This window comes from Gigantopelta aegis, chromosome 6, assembly GCF_016097555.1.
Source record: "Gigantopelta aegis isolate Gae_Host chromosome 6, Gae_host_genome, whole genome shotgun sequence".
NCBI classification, from domain to species: Eukaryota; Metazoa; Mollusca; class Gastropoda; order Neomphalida; family Peltospiridae; genus Gigantopelta; species Gigantopelta aegis.
Window position 1 is genome coordinate 27489419 of NC_054704.1, and position 22869 is coordinate 27512287.

The 22869-nt window shown below is 36.6% G+C and overlaps 1 protein-coding gene across 1 annotated transcript; it reads left to right on the forward strand.

Moving 5' to 3' along the window:
* Window positions 1-903: 903 nt before the first annotated feature.
* LOC121376069 (proton channel OtopLc-like) lies at window positions 904-21912 on the forward strand. Its single transcript, XM_041503846.1, has 9 exons — window positions 904-1220; window positions 6052-6404; window positions 11006-11150; window positions 11542-11656; window positions 13930-14146; window positions 15574-15734; window positions 17051-17318; window positions 19685-19807; window positions 20059-21912. The coding sequence occupies exons 1-9, from the start codon at window positions 928-930 to the stop codon at window positions 20835-20837; spliced, it is 2454 nt and encodes an 817-aa protein (XP_041359780.1). The 5' UTR covers window positions 904-927; the 3' UTR covers window positions 20838-21912.
* The last annotated feature ends 957 nt before the right edge of the window (window positions 21913-22869 follow it).

The following is a 22869-nucleotide window of genomic DNA, read 5'->3' on the forward strand; positions in this document are numbered from 1 at the left end:
TCTATATAGTATGGTTACTTCAACGTTTGGTAGATAGACCAGTAGAAGGGAAACACGCTGTCACCATACTCTTACCGGTACAGGAGAAGGGATATTTTATATGCAATTTCCCATACATAGAACAGTGCATACCACGGCTTTTGATGTACCAGCCGTGGGCACTGGTTGGGACGGGAAGAAACTCGTGTCCACCGAGAGCGATTAATCCTGCAACTCATCGCACTTTAGGCGAATCTGGGAAAACGTACATTCTAACGAATAACACAGCCTTTTGTTGCTATTTAAATAAAGTTAGTATCCCATGTTGTCCTACTAACTATGTACATTACTAACGTCTGTGCCAGTGCTTACAAAACATGTAAAGTCCGAACTCGGCACAGTCTGCACTGCTACTACTTAATGTCATCTGAAAATGTCTAGACATTGTGGAAGCTTGTATCCAGATTTCAAAATGTGCATAATATGTATTATACTAATCGTTCGTTCGTTAGTTAGTTCGTGTGTTCTCTCAATCATTCGCTCGTTCGTTCTTTCGTTAATGTTACGACGTGTGGTCAACCTATACCTTCATCCTTTGAGGGATGTTAACACAATACAATGTGTAGGAACGATATAATATTTCATTGGTTAAGAGGTTACAACGTGTCATTTAAAAATAACCTTTTTCGTCTTAATTTCCTCTCAACTGCTGAAATAACCTTTAAGGGCTTAGTAGTAGTGTGCACTCATTTTAACCCATGTACCACGGAGAATTGGATTAAATGACATGATTGGCATGTAGCCTCAGTCTGTAGAGATTTATTGTTACTTTCCAGTAACCAATGAGACCAACTTTGCCATTTCCAAAATTAGAAATATATATGGTAATGCATAACTGGGAGTAATGCTATTTTGCGCCTTGGATAGGAAATAATTCTAATTTTGAAGATGAATAAATTGGATACAAATACTGTCATTGGACATGGAAATAATTCTAAAGATGATGTTAAATTGCAAGACCAAGGAGATAAGAAAACTGAACAATGTGTGTCATATATATCTGCACGAGTAACCTTTGACCCCAAACTCTATGTGTCTAGGGACTCAAGTTCAACCAATGCCTCTGTACGGCAGGATGCAGAAACAGAGTCTAAAAGGTGTAAAAACAGTGACGCGCTTGTGAACAACCAATCAAACACGGGTGACACCGCAAAGACGCTAAAGCCAGAAGATACAAAGATGTAAGTACACATCTATCGCTCGGGGCAACCATGGCTGAACCGTTACATTAAAAAAAATATATGTAGACATTTTTAGGAATCTTCCTGATGAACCAGGGGTATCTTTAATGGTTTTAGACATTCAAAATGGCGTCTAAAATGGCCGGCTATAAAGCCTAACATGTTGATTGTGGTGTCTAGCCAGTGCCATATCTTTGGGGTGTTTGTTTTCGGTGAGGAGGTAGAGTGCCGTAAAAGAATCCGAAATGGCCGCCAATATGAACACTAATTTATGATTTGGATATAACGTATCTCAGATTGAAAATATCTGGGATAGTAATTTTAGTGTCTAATCATAAGACCTTATAAAACATTTAAAATGATGGAAATGTTTCACATAGTATTAAAGTCAACATGCTGGCCATTAAAGTCACTGCCTAAAACGAATACATTCAAGATTTTAGAATGCTGATATATATAACATAATGTAGCAACTGATACACATCTGTTTATATTATGTGCTTGACCTAATGCATTGATGCATACCTAAAGGCGTATTCTACCTAACTTACAAGATATCTACCACAAATCACAAACCATTTAACGTTGATGTCGTAACGCCCGTGTGAGATCACAAGTTCTAATTATAGTCCGTTTGCGTCAAAAGGGATCCGATAAATTGGCATGTAACAATATATACACGATTATGCTAAAACTCATAAAAATATATTAAGGTTGACAACTCTTATAATATTTTGAAGAAAAATGTCTAAGCAAATAAAAAAAATGTTTCTTAAGAAATTATCATCAAATTATAAAGATTAAATCTCATTTGTAATTCAAAGTGAAAACAAAATGTTAGAGCAGCCAATGTATGCATCCCCACCTGCATTGTTACTCAAGTAATCGATACTACAGTACACAGAGATTAAAGGTAGAAGTGTGCATACTTTACCTTGGATAAAGTCATCAGTTACCCAAACAGATTTAATGAAGCAATTTGATGATAATTTGTAAAGAAACTTTTTTTAAATTTACACTGAAATGGTTTTTTTTCAAATTGTTTAGTTGTGTAGGTGTGGGTTTAAAACTTAATAATATGTTTGTATGCGAATTGTAGCTTTATTTATTATTGAGTTACAAGCGAATTCATCGGTTCCCTTTTGACGCAAACTGACTATACGTAATTTACTTTTCTTATGCTATTTAATAATATGGATAACTGATAGACTTTTTGTTCATTATGTATCCTTTGCCCACCCATACACTGCAAGATCAGGTTCTGGTAGATTTCTTTCTATCGTCCAAATAGTTATAGTTAAAGTTTGTTTTGTTTAACGACACCACTAGAGCACATTGATTTATTTATCATCGGCTATTGGAAGTCAAACATGTGGTAATTCTGACGTATAGTCTTAAACAGGAAACCCGGCAAAGGATCTTTTATATGCACCATATCACAGTGAGGATAGCACATAACACGGCCGTTGATATACCAGTCGTGGAGCACTGGTTGCAACGAGAAATAACCTATTCGGCGTCTAAAGATTTGCACACCGGACCCTTTTAGTATTTTCTGAAAACGCTGCATTTGTTGAAAGAAGAGAGCACAGTTTATGCGGCGATGACGAAGCATGTTCTTGTGTCGATACCTTCGTAAGTGTTTGAGAAATTAACTCAGTGGCATGTACAAAAACTGATCGTATCAGAATGTTCAACGCACCAAGAAGTGACAGGGGATCCAGCTCTCATTACGTTTAGAGTAGTCCCTACACCTGCGTCTTATAATTGTTTTTTTACTTCCAGTTACAGGCATTTTAGTGATAAGCAGCTCCATAACATTTTTCAAATTTTCAAACTGGTAGTAATGGTCAACAAATGTCTTTTTAATGAGGTTCTTGATTATTACAAGTATATAAAATATGCAGATCCTATAAACAACCCCTCCTTTTTGTTATAGCTGTCTATTTAATGACGAAAGTGCGTATCCTTCATGGATTTATAATTGAAATATTAGTATAATATTCTGTTTCATGTAACCGTGGCAATTGTTTTTAATGGAATAAACGTTATAAAAAGAAAAAGAAGAAGAAGTGTTAAAGTTATATTTAAGATATTGGTTCTCTGACAAACCTATTGCCTGTAAAGCAATTATACTGTGTAAAAACCCTACATCAGTAAATTAACTTAAAGGAACATACCCTAGTTTTTAAACACTAAGGCATATTGTTTTTACTATTAGAGCCGTTTTTGATAACTGAAATACTTTACTTAGATTTTATTGTTTAGATTATCCATTTCCGTACATTCGAAGTGTTTTTGGTCATTCTGATGTTTTTAATATCACAAAATGCATTTCTCATATTTTTAAAAACGCACGTGCGTCTGAGAAGTAACAGTTATGGAGTCGAGTTTTAGTCTATTTTTAGAGGGTATTTCACCATTTCAAAGTCACGGACCCATGCTTCACTCAGTTGTAACTTTATACAAATCTGTTACAGGTTTATAGATTAACTAAACTTAGTGTACATTTTCATGGGCTGAAACTAGGGTCTGTCCCTTTAACTATATTATCCCAGTATGCTATATATCTTTACATTTGAACATGTGACTATTTTTGATTTAGTAGCCATCGTCTTAAAATGTTGATTACGTAAACTCTTCCCGACATTTTACATCATTTATATGGAGTTCCTAAACCACAAACCTATGACTATTTTATTATTAATACAGTACTAGTATAAAATAGAACCATGCAAAATCTCATTGTAAGTGAGTATAGTTATGCAAGCGCATGCATGCAAGTTCTCTCACGGGGAGATAGCTTTAATCATAGTATGCAAGACTGAAGATCAACACCCTAACTCGATAGTTATTCCTTATTTATTCGGTGCTTCACGACTGGTATTTCAAAGGCCTTGTGAATAAGGAAAAATGCAAGTTCACCAATATCTGAAACTATAATAAATCATTGATTAAAACATGTTCCCTTGCTAGTAATGGAAAAATTTAACGGATTTTCTCTATATGACTATGTCAAAAGTACCAAATGTTGGACATCCAACAGCTGATGATTAATAAATCAATGTGCTCTTGTGGTGTCATCAAACAAAACAAACTTTTAACCTTTTGGTTGTGACAGCGAGTTTTCTGCTTTCTCTCTCTAGATTGCATGTTGAAGTTTTTATATTTTATAGACCATTAAAAGCTGTATATTATACTATATTTTATAGACCATTAATGTGCAGTGGTGTGGTAAAACATATATGCTACAGTGTTATAAAACAGATGTGTTCGAGTGTAGTAAAACGTGCATGAGTATGACGAAACATATTATGTACTGTGGTACCGTAAAACAAATATGGCCACGGAGAACAATTATTTACGCTATATGTTTCTATGTAGCATTAGTGGCTATGGCACTTTCATTAATATTACTAGGCCCGTGCACATTTTTTTGTGTACACACTAAGCCTGGCCAGAGCATACCCATTTTACACTAAAAGTACTACATTTGCACATATTGCCATATGTTGAGGTGTCGTAAATCATGTGCTAGGGTGTTGTAATCGAAAAACAAATATGAAATGTGCTGTGATGTCGTAAAACAGATATAGAATAGCCGTAGTTTAGAAATGTACTGGGGTGTCGTAAAACCGATATAGGAAAGTCGCAGCTTTAAATTATGCCTATAGCCTAGGCGTCAGGGTAACCAACTGATAACCGTTTGACCTTCCCTAATAAAATTCTAATTAGTACATCTTCTTCCTACGCCTGTAATCATGGGCGTATGGGGACTCTTTGATTTAGGGGGGCTGGAGGGGTTGATTTGCCCAAAATTTTACCCAGATAAAATTTGCCCAAATTTTCCCCACTGTTTTCCCACTGTTTTGCCTGAATTTTTTTTATATATTTTTTTTTTTTTTTGGGGGGGGGGAATTGCCCCCCCCCCCTGCCCCCCCCGGGCCGTACGCCCATGCCTGTAATGCTAGGTGTCACTAAATAGATGTGAAATATTCGTAGTTTAAAATTGTGCCGGGGTGTCGTAAAACATCTAATAGTCGTAGTTTCTAAATATGCTGGCGTATCGTAAAACATATATCGAACAGCCGCAGTTTAGAAATGTGCTGGGCTGTCGTAAAACATATATTATCGGACAGCGTCGTAGTTTTAAAATGTGCACATAGGCGCAATAACGCACAGGCCTCCCCTTTTGATATGCTAATTAATATTCTCCTGTCGACACCTGAGATGTCGGGGTATCGTTAAAAAGATATCGAACAGCTGCGGTTTAAACGTGTGCTGGGATATGGTTGAAACAGTTTGTTTTCTTTAACGACATCACTAGTGCACATTAATTTATTTATCATCAGCCATTGGATGTGTTGATGTCATAAAACAGATACATTTGCCCTTGCTTTTTTGCACTTAAAAAACATCTTACATGACACCGTGAACTCGGTTGGACCTCCTCGTCTATAGGTTCGTGACTCAGCCATGACAGCTTAGCCATTGTTTGACCATGTCAGTGGGAGGGAAGTTCTGGAGATATTGATAAGTTCACCAACCGAGTTTCGTATAGCAAAGCATCCGCAACAACTGTTATTATTGTCGGTACACGAGTGTCCGTCATACTCGACTGGCCAGCAATAGGGGCCGAACATTTATTTAATCAGTTCGCATAATATTTTATACTTTATTAAACAAATAGGACAAACTAGATAAGTCGAACAAGAGGTTTATCCCAGATTGGTGTCAGGTTTTAGTAGTGCACGAAAGTTATATATCTGTACCGTTTTGTTGTGTATGCTTTTATTCACGGATGCTTCAGTAATTTAATCGCTGCCTCTAGACGGATACCCTCAACATGGCAGAGTACTACAGGGACACTGGATACAAAGGCAACTGAAACGAGCCGATATTCCAGTAGCTCGAGCCACGGAGTAGGTTGTTGTCCAGTTTGTAACCTCGTGAGACGAAAGCTGACCATCGAGACCGAAGCCATGTCGAGTAACCTGAAGGACGGCAAGACCACGACGAAGGTCGGGGACACGGCACCGACGTCCAGTCGTCCAGTGTTTTCAGTGAGTTCTGAAAGCAGTCTCTTGAGAACGGTCAGCCAAGAGACGGAGGCCACCTCGGTGAGCGACTCTTCGGCCATGCTTACCGCAGAATCTCCTGCAGAACCTCCCAGCAAAGATTCTAGTGAGTAGCCATAGTAACGAGTATTTTGCGGTTGTCAGTTTTGAAATATCAATATATATGTAATGCTATATATATATATATATATATATATATATATATATATATAGAGAGAGAGAGAGAGAGAGAGAGAGAGAGAGAGAGAGAGAGAGAGAGAGAGAGAGAGAGAGAGAGAGAGAGAGTGAGAGAGAGAGAGAGATAGCAAGACGAATGACGAGAGAGAGAGAGAGAGAGAGAGAGAGAGAGCGAGCGATGCGTATAACGAAAGACATAGAGGCAGTGTGTGTGTGTGTGTGAGAGAGAGAGAGAGAGAGAGAGAGAGAGAGAGAGAGAGAGAGAGAGCGAGCGATGCGTATAACGAAAGACATAGAGGCAGTGTGTGTGTGTGTGTGTGTGTGTGTGTGTGTGTGAGAGAGAGAGAGAGAGAGAGAGAGAGAGAGAGAGAGTGAGTGACACACACACACACACACACACACACGTATATACTAAAACATCAACAAGACCAGACATACATTAAATATACAGACACTTATGTTCTAAACACGAACATGTAACTGAGACGTAATTTGAATTATTAAAAAGGTTCTATTAGTTACATTGGCTACAAGAACACGACTTAATGTTTACTTTGTGTTATAAAATAACTTGAAATAAAGAAAATGGGCAATTGTTTTACTGATGATGATTGTGATGATGATGACGACGATGACTATGCCAACGACAATGAAGAAGATGATGATAATGATATTACTGCTAATATTATTAAATTTAAAATCGGAAAACAAAAAAATCTAATACATTTGTAGAATGATTAATAACTGTTTATAAATGTGTCATTTGGCAAATTAAGCATAACGATTTTAAAATGTTTCGTTACATACTTAATGTTTCTGATTAATAAAATATTTCTACGATTAAATTTACATGAGAAATATATTTTCTTGTTTAGAATGTCATTGTCTGTATATTCAATGTCTTTCTGATCGTCTTAATATTTGTAAGAAGCCCAAACTGGATTTTGTCTTCAAATATTTTCGTACGTACGAAAAAATATATTTTATGAAATAAAATGAAATTTAACCTAATACAAATATTAGAACGATCAGAAACACGTTTAATATACAGCCACTGATATTTCATGCAGAAAAATATATTTGATATGTAATTACAATCTATAAAAAGACTCTGTTAGTCGATCACATCTTTAAAATTGCAGCAAACCCAGGAATGTCCCTTTAAAAGAATAGTAATGATCATAATAATAAAAGGAATAATAATCCTACATACGTATAAAAGTATAGCACAGACTCAAATGATGTCTGATGCAATATCCTATTTTGACCTTGTACAGGCTTTTTTTTTTCCTCTTTTTTTTTGGGTGTGTGTGTGTATGTGTGTGAAAGCATTACAATGTCATTTCAACTATGACCTTGATGACTGTAGGATGTGCTCGTGACGGATGCTACTGGTGGGGCAGGATATGATCACTTTTCGCGAACACCTGATGTCACTGTTTTTACAGTGATTCATGAGTGCCTGTCATCACAGCTGTATATATTCCATTAATCTCTATCCTATGCAAGGTTCGGTTTTCTAAGCTAGTCTAAGGAGTGGCAGGCTTCCTACGAGCGATTCAAGAAGGATAAAACATCCTGTTACGCATCTCCCAAGGGAGTAGCGGTCATCCTAAGGACCAGCACCTGATAGTGGATCATGGAAGCAATCACGACTTTGCCTAACAGCTATTTTATTATATAGTAAACATATATATGATAGCTAATGCTAATTTATCTTTTTTTTTAAATTAAACTTTAAATTAGATATGTTCTAATACATAATAATTATATTTAAGGATTCTGTTAATACCTTTACGTTAATAGGTGTGTGAACAAATAAAATCATCCGCAAACTGTAAATCGACGGAGTCCTTCACACATGTTTGCGATGGGGTTTTTTCGTTCATACTCACATGATCGTACAATAAATAACAGTATAATTAAATTTGAAATATATTTATTACTAATGACACGAAACATTCATATTTTATTTTGGATTCTTTTTTGGTTCTTAAACGATAACGCACAATAAGACAAAATACCAATATGTGACATCAGATATTACGTTATTTTTACGTTGGTCAAGAAATTAACACTCTTGTTGCGGAAATGTAATTAGGGTAAAGATAAATACCACATTACAGTCAATTCAACTGAGGTACTACAGAAGGTTTTAACGTCCTTGAAGCGTATTAAATTCATGCATTTTCAGTCACAGTTAATCAGAGCAACAGGAAGAAAAATGGTTTATTTAACGACACACTTAGCACATTTTATTTACGGTTATATGGCGTCAGACATATAGTTAAGGACCACACAGATATATATATATATATATATATATATATATATATATATATATATATATATATATATAGAGAGAGAGAGAGAGAGAGAGAGAGAGAGAGAGAGAGAGAGAGAGAGAGAGAAAACCCGCTGTCGCCACTTCATGAGCTACTCTTTTCGATTAGCAGCAAGGGATCTGTTATACGCACCATCCCACAGACATGATAGTACATACCACGACCTTTGCTACACCAGTTGTGGAGTACTGGCTGGAACAAGAAATAGCCCAATGGGTCCACCGACGGGGATCGATCCTTGACCGACCGCGCATCAAGCGAACGCTTTACCACTGGGCTACGTCCCGCCCCCAGAGCAACAATGTTTATTGCTAAACTTCTTTTTCTGTAAAAGATTAAACTTAACACCGATCATGCAAAAATGTTCCGTCAAAGGAGTTTAAAAACCGTTATCCCACATACAGGATAGCACATACCACGACCTTTGATATACCAGTCGTGTTGCATTGGCTGGAACGAGAAATAACCCAAATGGGCACCCCACGGGGATCGATCACAAACCGACCACTCATCACGCGAGCGCTTTACCACTGGGCTACGTCTCGCCCGTCGCCCAGTAGTAAAGCGTTCGCCTGATGCGCTGTTTGTGTAGGATCGAACCCCATTGGTGAGCCCATCCGGGCTATTTCTCGTTCCAGTCAGTGCACCTCGACTGGCATATCAAAGTATGTGGTATCATGTCTGTGGGATGGTATATATATATAAAATATCCCTTGTTTCTAATGGAAACATGTAGCGGGTTTCCTCTCTAAAACTAAATATAAAAATTACCAAATGTTTGACATCCAATAGGCGATAATTAAGAAATCAATGTGCTCTAGTGATGTAGTTAAACAAAAGAAATTTTAAAACAAATTACAGGCTACTGAACCTCAACATTTCAGTTTGTTTAATAGATGAATATGTTACATTTATTTCCTATTTAACTATAACAAATGAAGAAAAAACCTTTTGTAGTGTTTAGTACACCATAACGCCAGTGACCCAAATCGTTGAGCCGTCCAGGATCTTCCCCTTTATTATATATGTGGCCTTGCAAATATATCACAAGAGGGATAAACAACGCAATTCCACAAAAAAAACAATTGCTTTATTCATAGGTTTTATACATTTCTCAAAAGACACAGGCGCAGATGCAGGATTTCTGAAGGGGGGGGGGGGGGGGGTTCAAATGTGATGATTGATCTCTCCTTTTACACAGAACAGTTAATATAATCACGTTTTCCTTAAAGGTAATGGTCAGTTTTGAAAAAGGGGGGACCCTGAATCCGCTACTGAGACAGTTTGATCGATTTCACGAAAAAAAAATCATGTTTGCGTTTGTTGATTTGTTATTTATTTATTTATTTATTCAAGCCAGAACGTTTACTTGATAGATTATTGTACTCAAAACGTCTGGCGTAATTGGCATATATCGTCTAATTCAAACAGAACATGTCACGCTGCATGGAATTAAAACAGAACGTGATACTTCATGAAATTAATACAGAGCATTTGTTACTGCATAGAAGTAAAACATAACACGTGATACTGCATGGAATTAAAAGAGAGCACGTAATACTGCGTGGAATTAAAACAGCGTGTGAAACTGAATAACATTAAATCACAATCAGAATCGGTTTATTCGCCAAAGCCAGCATGACTATTGGCACGAAACAGACATGAATATAAACAGAAGCCAAACAGTGGTGTAGTGAGTTACAATATACAATGAATGAATGAATGAATGAATTTATGTTTAACGAAACCCCAGCACGAAAAATACATCGGCTATTGGGTGTCAAATACAATATACAAATGCCGACAATTAATTTTAAAAAACCAAACTTGATATGAATTCCTTTCTTAAGAATATTTTATATCAATATTTTCCGAGAAAACCGATCATATGATACTGCATGTACAACCGATAATATATAAGTAGAAATAAATATAATTACTTTACATTTAATAAGTAAATATAATCACTTTACTTTTAATAAATAAATATAATTACTTTACCTTTAATACTTACTAACTTTTTGTTCTTTAGGCACGCATGTAAATAAAACTGAAACCTGTAAATAAACCTAAATCCCTTAAGATTTCATATGTAATTGATGACCTAAAATGTCCCCACCCAGCTGACTTGTTTAAAGTGATAATGCTATTTAAGTGAATTGACTATGAGGTGTTTTTCTTACAGAGGTATTTCGGTTTAGACGAAGCGTCACCAGTCCAAGCCTTTCGGAGGACGCCTTCCTGCTGGAATCCCCGCCTCCCACACCCATCCTTAAGAAAACCAACCACCACTATTCGACCAAACATGGAATCATCAAGGAATCTCTCGTGTATGTTTGTTTTTGTTTTGTATCTGTATTTGTTGTTTGTTTTCTTTTGTGTGTGTGTGTGTGTTGTTTGTTGTTTGTGTGTGTGTGTGTTGTTTGTGTGTGTTGTTTGTGTGTCTTAAATATATATTATTAAAAAAAATGGAATGCCAAATCAATTGAGGAAAATCTAAAATATATAAATGGATAGGTTTATTAATAAATTATTATTAAGAATAATCAAACACAATATATATATATATATAATTGAACATACATACAGACAGACAGACAGACAAACAGACAGACATATACCCGTATACGATTACACGCACACATACCTAAATGCACTACGCAGTAATATCAAAAATCAATTAATACTGTTTTTACAGCACGTTTTGTTGATATTTTACAGTGACAACCTCTTTATCAACCTCAGCGCTCTGTACGCTATGTTGCTCGTGATCCTAGGGGCCGTGATTCCAGTTTCGGAAGCATTTACGAAAGAGAAAAAGCCTTACCTCTTTCAGGTACGAACGTTATCTCGGCTGTTTTCCTTTATGGAGTAAAACGATGGTTATTTGCCAGTATTTTGAAATGAGCCTAACTCAGCAAGCTCGCTTAGGCTTTCCTAACAACATCGTATTGTCGTTGCGAAATTGCGATAGTTTAGTTGAATTATTAAGCATCAGGCGGTGAATTGATGAATGAAAATAAAAATGCATTTCAATAATATCATTAAATACATTGCCTTTCTTTAATTTTAAATAAGTTGCTAAAAATGATGGCTAATGCTATTCCATATTTTGAGTTTGTGCATATATTTTCATCTCTTTGGTGAAACTCTTGCACATCATTCTTTCATCGTTTTAGATGAATGAATTAATGTTTAACGAAAAATACATCGGATATTGGCTGTCAAACCATGCCATTTTCGATGAAGTGATGGTATTGACATCTGTGGTGGCAATACTCATGACGAATTCCACCAGTGGGGCAGGATATGCTCACGTTTCGTGAACATCTGCTATCATCACTCTTAACAGTGCTTCATGATTGCATGTCACCACAGTGGTATTTATTGTAATGACCTCTGTCCTGTGCTAGTTTTGATTTAGTAAACTGGTCTGAGAGTGGCAGTCCTCTTTGTAGTGGTCAAAATGATCGCCTTGGGAGTGGCTGTTCTCCTACAGTGGAGACACTGGATAGAGGTTCGTGGAATCAATCACTATTTTGCAAAATATTCATTCAACTCTGCATTGCGCAGAGATACGGTCTTGATCCCGGACAACGCCTTTGTCATTAGGATCCGCGTTGCTATATAATATTATATTTGTATTTTTACCACCTTGCTAAGTCGAGGGATAAATATGTTTACAACACCCCTACTGAGCCGTCGGGGCCAATGAATTTTAATGGCTCAACGGAAGGCATAAAGCAACTACATGTACATCGATTCGCTCTCACTAATGGCTAACCAGTATTATGGACAGATAATTCTGATGGGTACACACACCGGTATTTCACCGTATATACTAGCAGTTCCATTTAAAGGGACATTCCTGAGTTTGCTCCATTGTAAGATGTTTCCGACTAATAAAATACTTCTACGATTAAACTTAAATATTAAATATATTTTCTTGTTTAGAATATCATTGTCTGCATATTCAATGTGTTTCTGGTCGTCTTAATATTTATAAGAAGCCAAAACGTACGAAAAAATATATTTTAGAAAATAAAATGAAATTTAACATAGTACAAATAGTAGAACGATCACAAACTCGTTTAATATACAGCCACTAATATATTATGCAGAAAAATATATTTGATATGTAATTACAATCGTTACAATCTCTGTTAGTCGATAACATCGTAAAAATTGCAGCAAACTCAGGAATGTTCCTTTAAAAGAGTACCCGTTTTTAAACATTTTATTTGTGGAATCGAAACTGATTTGACTCTTAGGTTAAACAATGTCGAACGGGTATCCAACTTCCATAAATGTGGTGTAAAACCAGAATTGATTCCTGCATCTAGAACTGAATGCTGTATGATGCGCTGTGTTGCATGTCTACTGAGGTGTAATGGGTGAGAGTTGTTTCACTTTTTACGGACCCCTCGAAGTGAAGAATGGTAATATGTCAATCTCTAGGTGGCGAACTTGTTGCTTTCTAAGTAGAATGGCGTCACAGGGCCTACTCTCTTATTTATGGGTAAAACGGTAAACATTATAGGGTTTTATCGGTTTAATTGATACGTAGGGTAATGTTTGTATACTCGTCTATGTAGACAAAATACTAATGAGAAATGTAAAAGATAAGGTATAAGGCCAGGACAGTGTAATTTGAACTTTAATTCCATATAAGCACGAACAGTAAGTTAAATACAATATATTAATGAACGTATCACGGCTTTGTACTTAATCATATATCTCAAAGGTACATTCAGCATCACCACCTCCACATTTATTAATTTTTCTTATTGGTGACTATTTGAAAATGGCAAAAATATAGATATACATTGTATAACTATTTCAGGGTTTTTACATTTACTTGTTTATCTATTTTGGGATTTTTACATTTACTGCTTTTTGTATTAATCTATTTTAGGATTTTTACATTTACTGGTTTCTGTATCTATCGAATTCAGACGTTTGTTTTACTTACTGTACTTGATATTTGACGTGCCTATATCCAATTACTATGCAAGCACGCTGTCCTGGGGACACAGTCCAGCAGCCTGGATTGCCTCTCCTGGACGGAATATTTTTACATTAACGTGTTTCTGTATTTACCTATTCCAGGGTTTCTACATTTACTTGTTCCTTGGCAGCATCGTCTTCCTCCTGTTTATCTACATATGTGTGCTGAATTCAAAACGATTGACGCTTCCCTTTAAGAAGCCGAGACGCAACTCCACGATTAGTGCCCTTGTTATCAGACCAATTAACATGAACTTTTCATTTGATGACTCGCCCCATTCTCACACAGGGAGTTTCTACCTCAGACTTGGTGCAGTAGGTAAGTTCCGTATGGTGGTACCTGAGGTTTGGTACGGTAAGTAAGTTGTGGTGGTACCTCAGACTTTGTTGAGTAGGTAAGTTGTAAGTTCCATGTCGTGGTACTACAGCCTTGTTGCAGTAGGTAAATTCCATGTGGTGGTACCCCAGACTTGGTGGAGTAGGTACGTTCCATGTGGTAGTACCCCAGACTTGGTGCGGTAGGTAAATTCCATGTGGTGGTACCTCAGACTGGTGCGGTAGGTAAGTTTCATGTGGTTGTACCTCAGACTTGGTGCAGTAGGTATATTCCATGTGGTGTTGCCTATCTAGGGCCGTATATAGCGGGGGTGTGTGTGTGTACATAGCAGTTAGCCTTTATGAACTACAAAGTCCTTCCAGAGATATTGCCTTGGATGAAATAAAAGGTTCTATTGCATCCAGATGTGTTATTTTCACAAACTTATTTTCCTTTCTCCAAGCTTTGCGAAATATAAAGCTGGGGCACCCCTTTTTGGGGATGGTGATATGGAAGTGTGGGTGCCCAGGCATGTTGACATCAGGGGTAATAAAAAGGCAAATTCAATTGTCAAGTCTGCTTTGGAGTTGACTCATGCCGGGGTTGGTGTACCTTATACTGATTTTAAACATAGCATTAATAAATTTATCTTTTCAACTTGGCAAGGTAATTGGAACGGTGTGGTTGCCAGCAAGCTTCATTCTTTCAAGCCAGTCTTGGGAGACTAGCAATCATCATATAGGCGGTGAAGAAAGGATCAAATAGTCCCGTGTCGCGGTCGCATCGGCCCCCACTCTTTCTCACATCCTTGAATGTTTTAAAGGGACATTCCTGAGTTTGCTGCACTTTTTAAGATGTTATTGATTAACAGAGACATTTTAACGATTGTAATTACATACCAAATATATTTTTCTGCATAAAATATTAGTGGCTGTATATTAGACGTGTTTCTGATCGTTATAATATTTGTACTAGGTTAATCTTCATTTTATTTCCAAAAATATAATTATTTTCGTACGTACGAAATTATTTGAAGACAAAATCCAGTTTGGGCTTCTTACAAATATTAAGACGACCAGAAACACATTGGATATACAGACACTGATATTCTAAACAAGAAAAAATATATTTAATATGTAAGTTTAATCGTAGAAATATTTTATTAGTCAGAAACATCTTACAATGCAACAAACTCAGGAATGTCCCTTTAAATGTATATGCTCAATTATAATTTGAGTTAAATCTCAGACAGGCTATTGAAATGAAATGTTTGAAATTAAATTTTAGTTTAATCTCTAAATTAGTTATTTATTGTCAAAGTTTTTGGAGGTTTTTTTACCGTTCGAAACATAGTACCTATTGACATATATTACTGATTGAAATATGTACTAAACATTCTTTTTAAAATTTATTTATTTATTTTTATACAGCTTTTGGCATTGGCAGCATGATACTGAGTGGCCTAATATTTGGAGATTATTTGGAAGCTAACCTCCAAGAGTTCTGCGACGAGGTCATCTATGGAATCCGGCCAGTGGTTCATTTTATTTTCACTTTTGGACAGCTCTATTTCGTGTTTCTTCATTCAAAGGTAAGATTTCTTAGCACGGGGGCGTGGCTCAGTGGCAGAACATTGAGGTGGGGTGATTGGTTATATGACTGATCATCTCAGTGAATAAAGTAACTGGGATGGGGGTGGGGTGGGGGTGGGGGTGGGGTGGGGGTCGCTCGTTTTAGCCCGGATATTAAATGCCATGCTGTCCTGTTTGTAAAAGTGCAGATGAAACTCCGTTACTATCAATCAATCTATCAATCAACTACTTGACACGACTTTACATCCCACTGAAGGTTCCAACATGTCTGTCTTAAGCATATTCTCCGAATTTCTCGGCAGATGTGTCCAACATAGGGGTATGGGTTCTTTGGTTGTTGTTAGGGTATTAGAGCCATGAAATTTACAATTTAAAGTAGGAGGAAAAACAAAACCCCCAAAATAATGTGTTTGTGTCGGACCTAAATTTGGAACAAATTAGTTACAAATAGATGGGACAGCCAAAACGATAAAAGTAGTAGAACCATAAAAATAATAAAATTACAAAAAAGAAGAAAAAAAAAGCAGGAACAAAGTTCTAGTCCCCATGAAGCCATTTCAACAGAATAAGTGCAAGGGTTAGAGTAAGGGTTAGGTTTATTATATTACTACCTTAATGTTAACTGGTAAGAGTGACCTATGTCTTTGGGAAAGAACACATAAAAGATCACTTGCTGCGATAAGAAAAATATAGTGCCTTCCCCTGAAGACTACGTGTCATAATTGCCAAATGTTTAACATCACATAGCCATTGATTAAGTAATCGATGGTGTCGTTAAACAAAACAAACCACAATTTGTTAGATACGTAGCAGCCACAATTTAAAATGTAATGTAATCATGTCATTACACAATGGTTGCTCTTCTTAATGCCATTACACAACGGTTGCTTTTCTTAATGTCATTACACAATGGTTGCTCTTCTTAATGCCATTACACAACGGTTGCTTTTCTTAATGTCATTACACAATGGTTGCTCTTCTTAATGTCATTACACAACGGTTGCTTTTCTTAATGTCTATACACAATGGTTGCTCTTCTTAATGTCATTACACAATGATTGCTTTTCTTAATGTCTATACACAATGGTTGCTCTTCTTAATGTCATTACACAATGGCTGCTCTTCTTAATGTCATTACACAATGGCTGTGCTTCTGTCCAATATTCCTACTCTTCGTTTGTTTCATTTTCATTCACTATTGCTTCTGTATTCTGTATAATTATATTACACTATATTTATATAGTATATACAATGTAGTATATAGTATATTATTATATTCTATTCTATATGACATTATATTGGCTATGTGTTGCAGATCTGTGTTAAGCGCTACAAGACCATATCGCGGTTTGGCTTCATGCACATGATAGCCACCAACCTGTGTGTCTGGCTGGGGAATATCGTTGAAGAAACGATGGCTGAAATCCACGAAACGGACGATGAGCACAAGGTCCATATCACCAATGACGTCAACCCTATTAATACGGATCAGAAGTCCGCCATATCAGCGCACGAGAAAAATGTCATGCATGGCAGAGATACCGAACACGCCAAACATTTGGCTTCGTACACAGTGCCAACACGTAAGTATTGGTGTATTCGTGGTGAATAAACAAGCATTGAGAAAGTACTACTAACGCAATACATCTCCCCTACCGGGCCCAACACATTTTTGTATCTCCTAAGTTCAAGGGCCATAACTCTGTAAACTAAAAAGATAACTCGCCATGAAAGTTATACTGAGATCTCACTACACAGTTGACTTCCTGATGAGAGTTCATTCATCACGGTCTACTGTAGTTCCTAATTGTGACATATATTGTCGTTCACATATTTACTTCTAGGAAGAATTGAAACAAGTTGTATGTTTAATGGTAAGCCTTCTGGCTGGAGTTTGACCATGTTATTTTTGTAATATTGGGCATTGACATTTTGGGACATGGGTGTATAGCGAAAGAGACAGCCGGAGTGAATCGGTTAATGAACCACCTGTTTGGACCAGTGCTGCAGCCAGATGCGGTCATATAGCAAAAAAACTGCGACGGAAATATTCTCAATTTTTTAGTGAAAATAAATGCTTATATAATATATGTTCGCAATGGTGTATATTGTTAGTGTCAACGAAAACCCGTTCATTAGAAGTTGGACAATTTAACATGGATTTCAATGACAGATGACATCTGTGTAGTGAGACCTTAATCTGTAACAGTACATGATAAAGCAATATCCAAATATCTTCAGGCATTGAGGAAAAAAGCCCGAAACACTAATATCTCTATCTCCTAAGTTCAAGGGCCATAACTCTCTCCAAAATGGGTAAATCGTCATGAAAGTAAAACTTTATCTATAATAGTATACGATAAAGCTAAACGAAAAATGTCAGCTCAGTATCTCAAGGCATTGTGAAAAAACCCATCCGGAAAACTATAAGTGGGACGGACGGACGGACGGACAAACAGACATACATACAGACAGACAGACAGACAGACAGACAGACAAACAGAGACGGACGGACGGAGATGAAACATACTGTCTCCCTCCCCCATCCGGTTGAACCGGTAGGTGACTAAAATAAAGGGAAATTTGATTCCGTACAGTGCTAACACGTGAGTGTATTGGAGATGACTAAATAATATTTGGTTAAAAGGACACTACCGGCCTTGGTAGAATGTATTAAGACTAAGAATTAATCAATGTTTAATAACGACACCCCAGCACGATGACAAACTATGGTAAATGCAAATATGAAGGCATTGGTGGTGTCGTGATTAAGTCATCGGATATAAGGCTGGTAGGTACTGGGTTCGCATGCCCCTTACCGGCTCCCACCTAGAGTGAGTTTTAAAGACTCATTGGGTAGGTGTAAGACCACCACACCCTCTTCTCTCTTACTAACAACTAACAACTAACCTACTGTCCTGGACAGATAGCTGATGTTTGTGTCCAGGATAGCGTACTTGAACCTTAATTGGATATAAGCACGAAAATAAGTTGAAATGACTGAATGAACACTTAACTGCGTACATTGCCAACTTGTGAGTATTTTTATGATGACTATATAATAATTGATTAAAGGGACATTTGACTGCGTGCAAAATAAAAATGTGAGTATATTCTTGATAACCAAAGAATAATTGATTAAAAGGACAGTTGACTCAGTAGAGTGACAACCCGAAAGTGACTAAATGATGTTTCATTAAGGAACATTAATTATTTTGTATACCTTGTACAGTACATATTCTCAAGAGCTAACTGTCATGGTAACTGCTTATAATGTCAGTAATTTCACCTCACTCAGGTGTTTGTGATAGTAATGGTTTTTGAAATAGTCCATAACAGCTTCAGAATATCAGAAGAAAAACAACATGCGAGCGTTTCAAATGTTTGAATTCGTAAATTTGAAAACGCCCAGTCTGCGTAATTGGGGCGGGACGTAACCCAGTGGTAAAGCGCCGTAGGGTGGGTTTTTTTGTTTAGGATCGATCATCGTCGGTGACCCATTGGGATATTTCTCATCCAGTGCACAATGACTGCTATATCAAAAGCCGTGGTATGTGCAGTCATGTCTGTGTGATGGTGCATATATAACTAATTCATTATAACTAATGTAGCGGGTTTGCTCTATAAGACAATATTTCAAGAATTACCAAATAGCCGATGATTAATAAATCAATGTGCTCTAGTGGTGTCGTTAAACAAAACAAACTTTAACTTTGAAGTTTAATTACCTAGTTTAGTCAGATTACACAGTGGGTAAGACGTTACCAAGTACGCAACAGCTGAACCGTTCTAATATTTTTGGTACACCCTTGACCCTAAACATTATCTGTTAATTTTATTCAAAATATAGATGAATTTATTTCTATAATTTTCGGGCATGATTATTTATTTTATTTCTATAACATTGTATAATAAGTCCAAACTAATATCTGTAGAATTTGTTTTACAGCGTCCCTCACGACGATGCTTCATCCACGTCTCTGTAGACGAGAAAGTCTGATGAGTTCCGTCGTAGAAGAGGCGAGTCCATATTTGTATCCATGCAGTATTGAATACAGCCTTATATGCGCAGGTACACATGTCACTGTATCATTGAATAGTAAATACAAACATTATTACGCTTGTATTTTGTTTGTTTTTTCCATCAGTATATATTTATACTGAATATTTGATAATTTCAATGATTCATTACATCTACATAACTATATATGAACACCAAGTAAATGCTATCAATGGGCAATTTAATAATAACTATTTTGTTGTTTAAAAACAACCTCTGATATAGACCTGTAATGAAAAGTGTAGTTCCATGTCTATTTGTAGGTGTTCTGTACATCATGTGGAGAAACATCAGCAGGAAGGGAATCAGTGAGGACCAAGAAGAACTGGTGGCAGCTAAAGCAAAGGCCAGGAGAATGAACCTCGACTGCACGGGGTCAAGTCGCGGACTGTTTCTCGGAATCCTTGTCATGGTCGCTGTCGTCATCAACGTCATCATTTTCTTCATCCTCGTGCACTCCGAGGGTGGGAACGAGGCTGCTGTCATGTTGGAGTATCTTTTTGAGATGGCTATCTATCTCATCACGTCCATGGCGGTTATGGTAGCTTTCTACAAGATGCGCGATTTGCAGTTCATTCCTGGGAAAGGGATGGATTTGGAGCAGAACCTGATGGTTCTGGCACTGACGGGAGTATACATATTTTCACTGTTCAGCATTATTGCTGGAACATTTATTCCTGGGCAAACACAAAGTCTGCTTATTATCATATCCAGCGTTCTGCGCATGTTCCAGGCCACCATTCAGACGGTTTTTATGCTGAATTCCTTACGGCGATGTGCGAAATTCAAAGAGCAAGAGAAGACGAAGCCAGGAAGAGAGTTTGTGACGTTTCTTCTGATGGTTAATATCGGCATGTGGATCATCAACTCATTTGAGGTGCAGCAATCGGAGGCAAATCCTGTTCAGATAGATTTTTATGGAACTCTTCCATGGAACATATTTGCACATCTGTCAAGTCCGCTTGCTATTTTCTATCGTTTCCATTCGACAGTGTGTCTTTCAAACGTATGGAAGCATGCTTGGAAGCGAAAGCGAGGTTGAATATTTCTCGGAAGACCACAGTTGTTAATTGCTATTAAAATAGCAGCAGGAAGTTCAACGTGCAAATATTTATGTTTAAAGTTTTATTGTTATAATTTTTGCATTACTACCTCCACCCTAGAAAATGACAGAACCAGTATCGAGACTTACAAATAAGAACCTAACTACAAGTAATAAAAGAAACATATAGCCTAGACGATTTAAAATCTCAGCGTGCATCGTTAATATTCTCAAAGGATTTTAACTGTTTACCCGTTCATGTATATTCGGATGTTTTATTGTGTGATGAGGAAGTTACTTGTAAATAGCATAACAAAATTAATATACCTCTATTATAATAATACTGGAAAAAGGACATGCAAATATAATTTGTATTTGGACACGTTTATTTTTGTTGTATTAACATAATAACCAAGTAGAGAATTAAAAACTTGTATATATGAAAGATGTGGTAAATATATTCAAGATGTTTTGTTCGTTTTACTACAAAGCAACTATTTTGTAAAGTATGAAACAAGATGTCTTTTCACATTTATAACATGTTATAATAATGATGCCGTGATAACTAACGTATATGTGGTCCAGTGCTAGCTGTATTGGTAGAAGGGTATTCCTCGTTTTAAACTAAATACGCTAGTACAAGAAGACGAACCTATACGACTTCCTGAAGACTCTTCCAAGACCTGGCTTACGTTTCTTAATGTGAGCGTTCGCTAAACATTAAGTTAGCTAGCCTTAAGAAACGGACTGTTCACCACAAACGCTAAAAACAGCTGAAAGATAACTCACGGCAAACAAAAATGGCTGCCAGAATCCTGGATTTTTAGTCTTAATACAATTTTTAACTTTTTTTATTTCTTTATCACCCTTTAAAACAAAAGTAAAAAGTGATAAAATGTTGTTGTTTTTTTATATCGTAATTACGAATATACACCTCTGTATTGGCAATTTGTGAATGTTTCTTCAAGAATAATTATATTCACTGTTTTTGTTGCTATGGCAACCGTACGATATAAACTTGTTACGAATTAAACAAATTTAATTTTGTGCATGAAATAAATGTTTTATAAAGCTATGTTTTGGTTCTTGATACGTGTTAATCGATTCAGAACCACGCAAGAGTTGTAGCATGTTGGGTGTTTCGATCAGCCATTTTGAAAAACATTTGCTTATTGAAATGTCGTAGACCTCTGTCGATGTCAAACGAGGACACTGTGAAAACGACCTTTTAAGCTTCTGTTTGGTTTCTCTGTGATAGTCACTGGCGGAGCCTTTTTTTGGTACCGATTTGTTCCTCGTCTTTCCGTCAAATTTGCCATGAAGTGCAGCTTCCCCCTATAAGCGTTATTGGACAGTTCAGTAATCTGGTTCTGTGATTCTTTGGGCGTAGATAGTTTGGTATGAGTTAATTACATGAGACACAACCCCATCCAAAGGTGGTCCTTCCTCTGAGGTTTGATGGTAATGTAGGGATTAATAAGGAAGATATAGCCTGGAAAAAGGAATTCCTTTAATGTGCTGTAAATCGTGAAACGTAGGTTGCAGTGACTTATGACTTATGGTACGTGACACCGCTATCCCAAGTTGAACATGCATGCAGGTTTGATGATCATGTTTGAATTGATAAGGAAGATATGCTCCGGACATGTATTCACTTTAATGTGCAATAGATGTATTTCGCATTAACTTAGTAATGGTACGTGACACACTGCCATCTTATTCTATGACAGTTGATGATCTTGCAGGCATCGGTATCTGAAATATGGTCAAACGAACAACGCTATACCCATAATACGACACGTTAAACACGAGCATGTAAAAAGTAAAAACATTTTTATTCTGCCGAACCCCCTTTCACTTAATTAAAAGCAAATATTCACTTGAATCAAATAATAATAATAATAATAATAATAATAATAATAAATAAAATAAATGTAACGAAATGAGGGAACACTTGCAATTTAGGCAATTTAGATCAAAGTTAATCCATATTTAGTCCGTATAAAAAAAATATATATATATATATATATAT

Excerpts from the sequence above, each read along its gene's own strand:
- LOC121376069 (XM_041503846.1), top strand. The coding sequence starts at position 928 with ATGAATAAATTGGATACAAATACTGTCATTGGACATGGAAATAATTCT. Across the intron at positions 11,151-11,541 it reads ATCATCAAGGAATCTCTCGT|TGACAACCTCTTTATCAACC; the intron begins GTATGTTTGTTT and ends GATATTTTACAG. Across the intron at positions 11,657-13,929 it reads AAAAGCCTTACCTCTTTCAG|GGTTTCTACATTTACTTGTT; the intron begins GTACGAACGTTA and ends TACCTATTCCAG.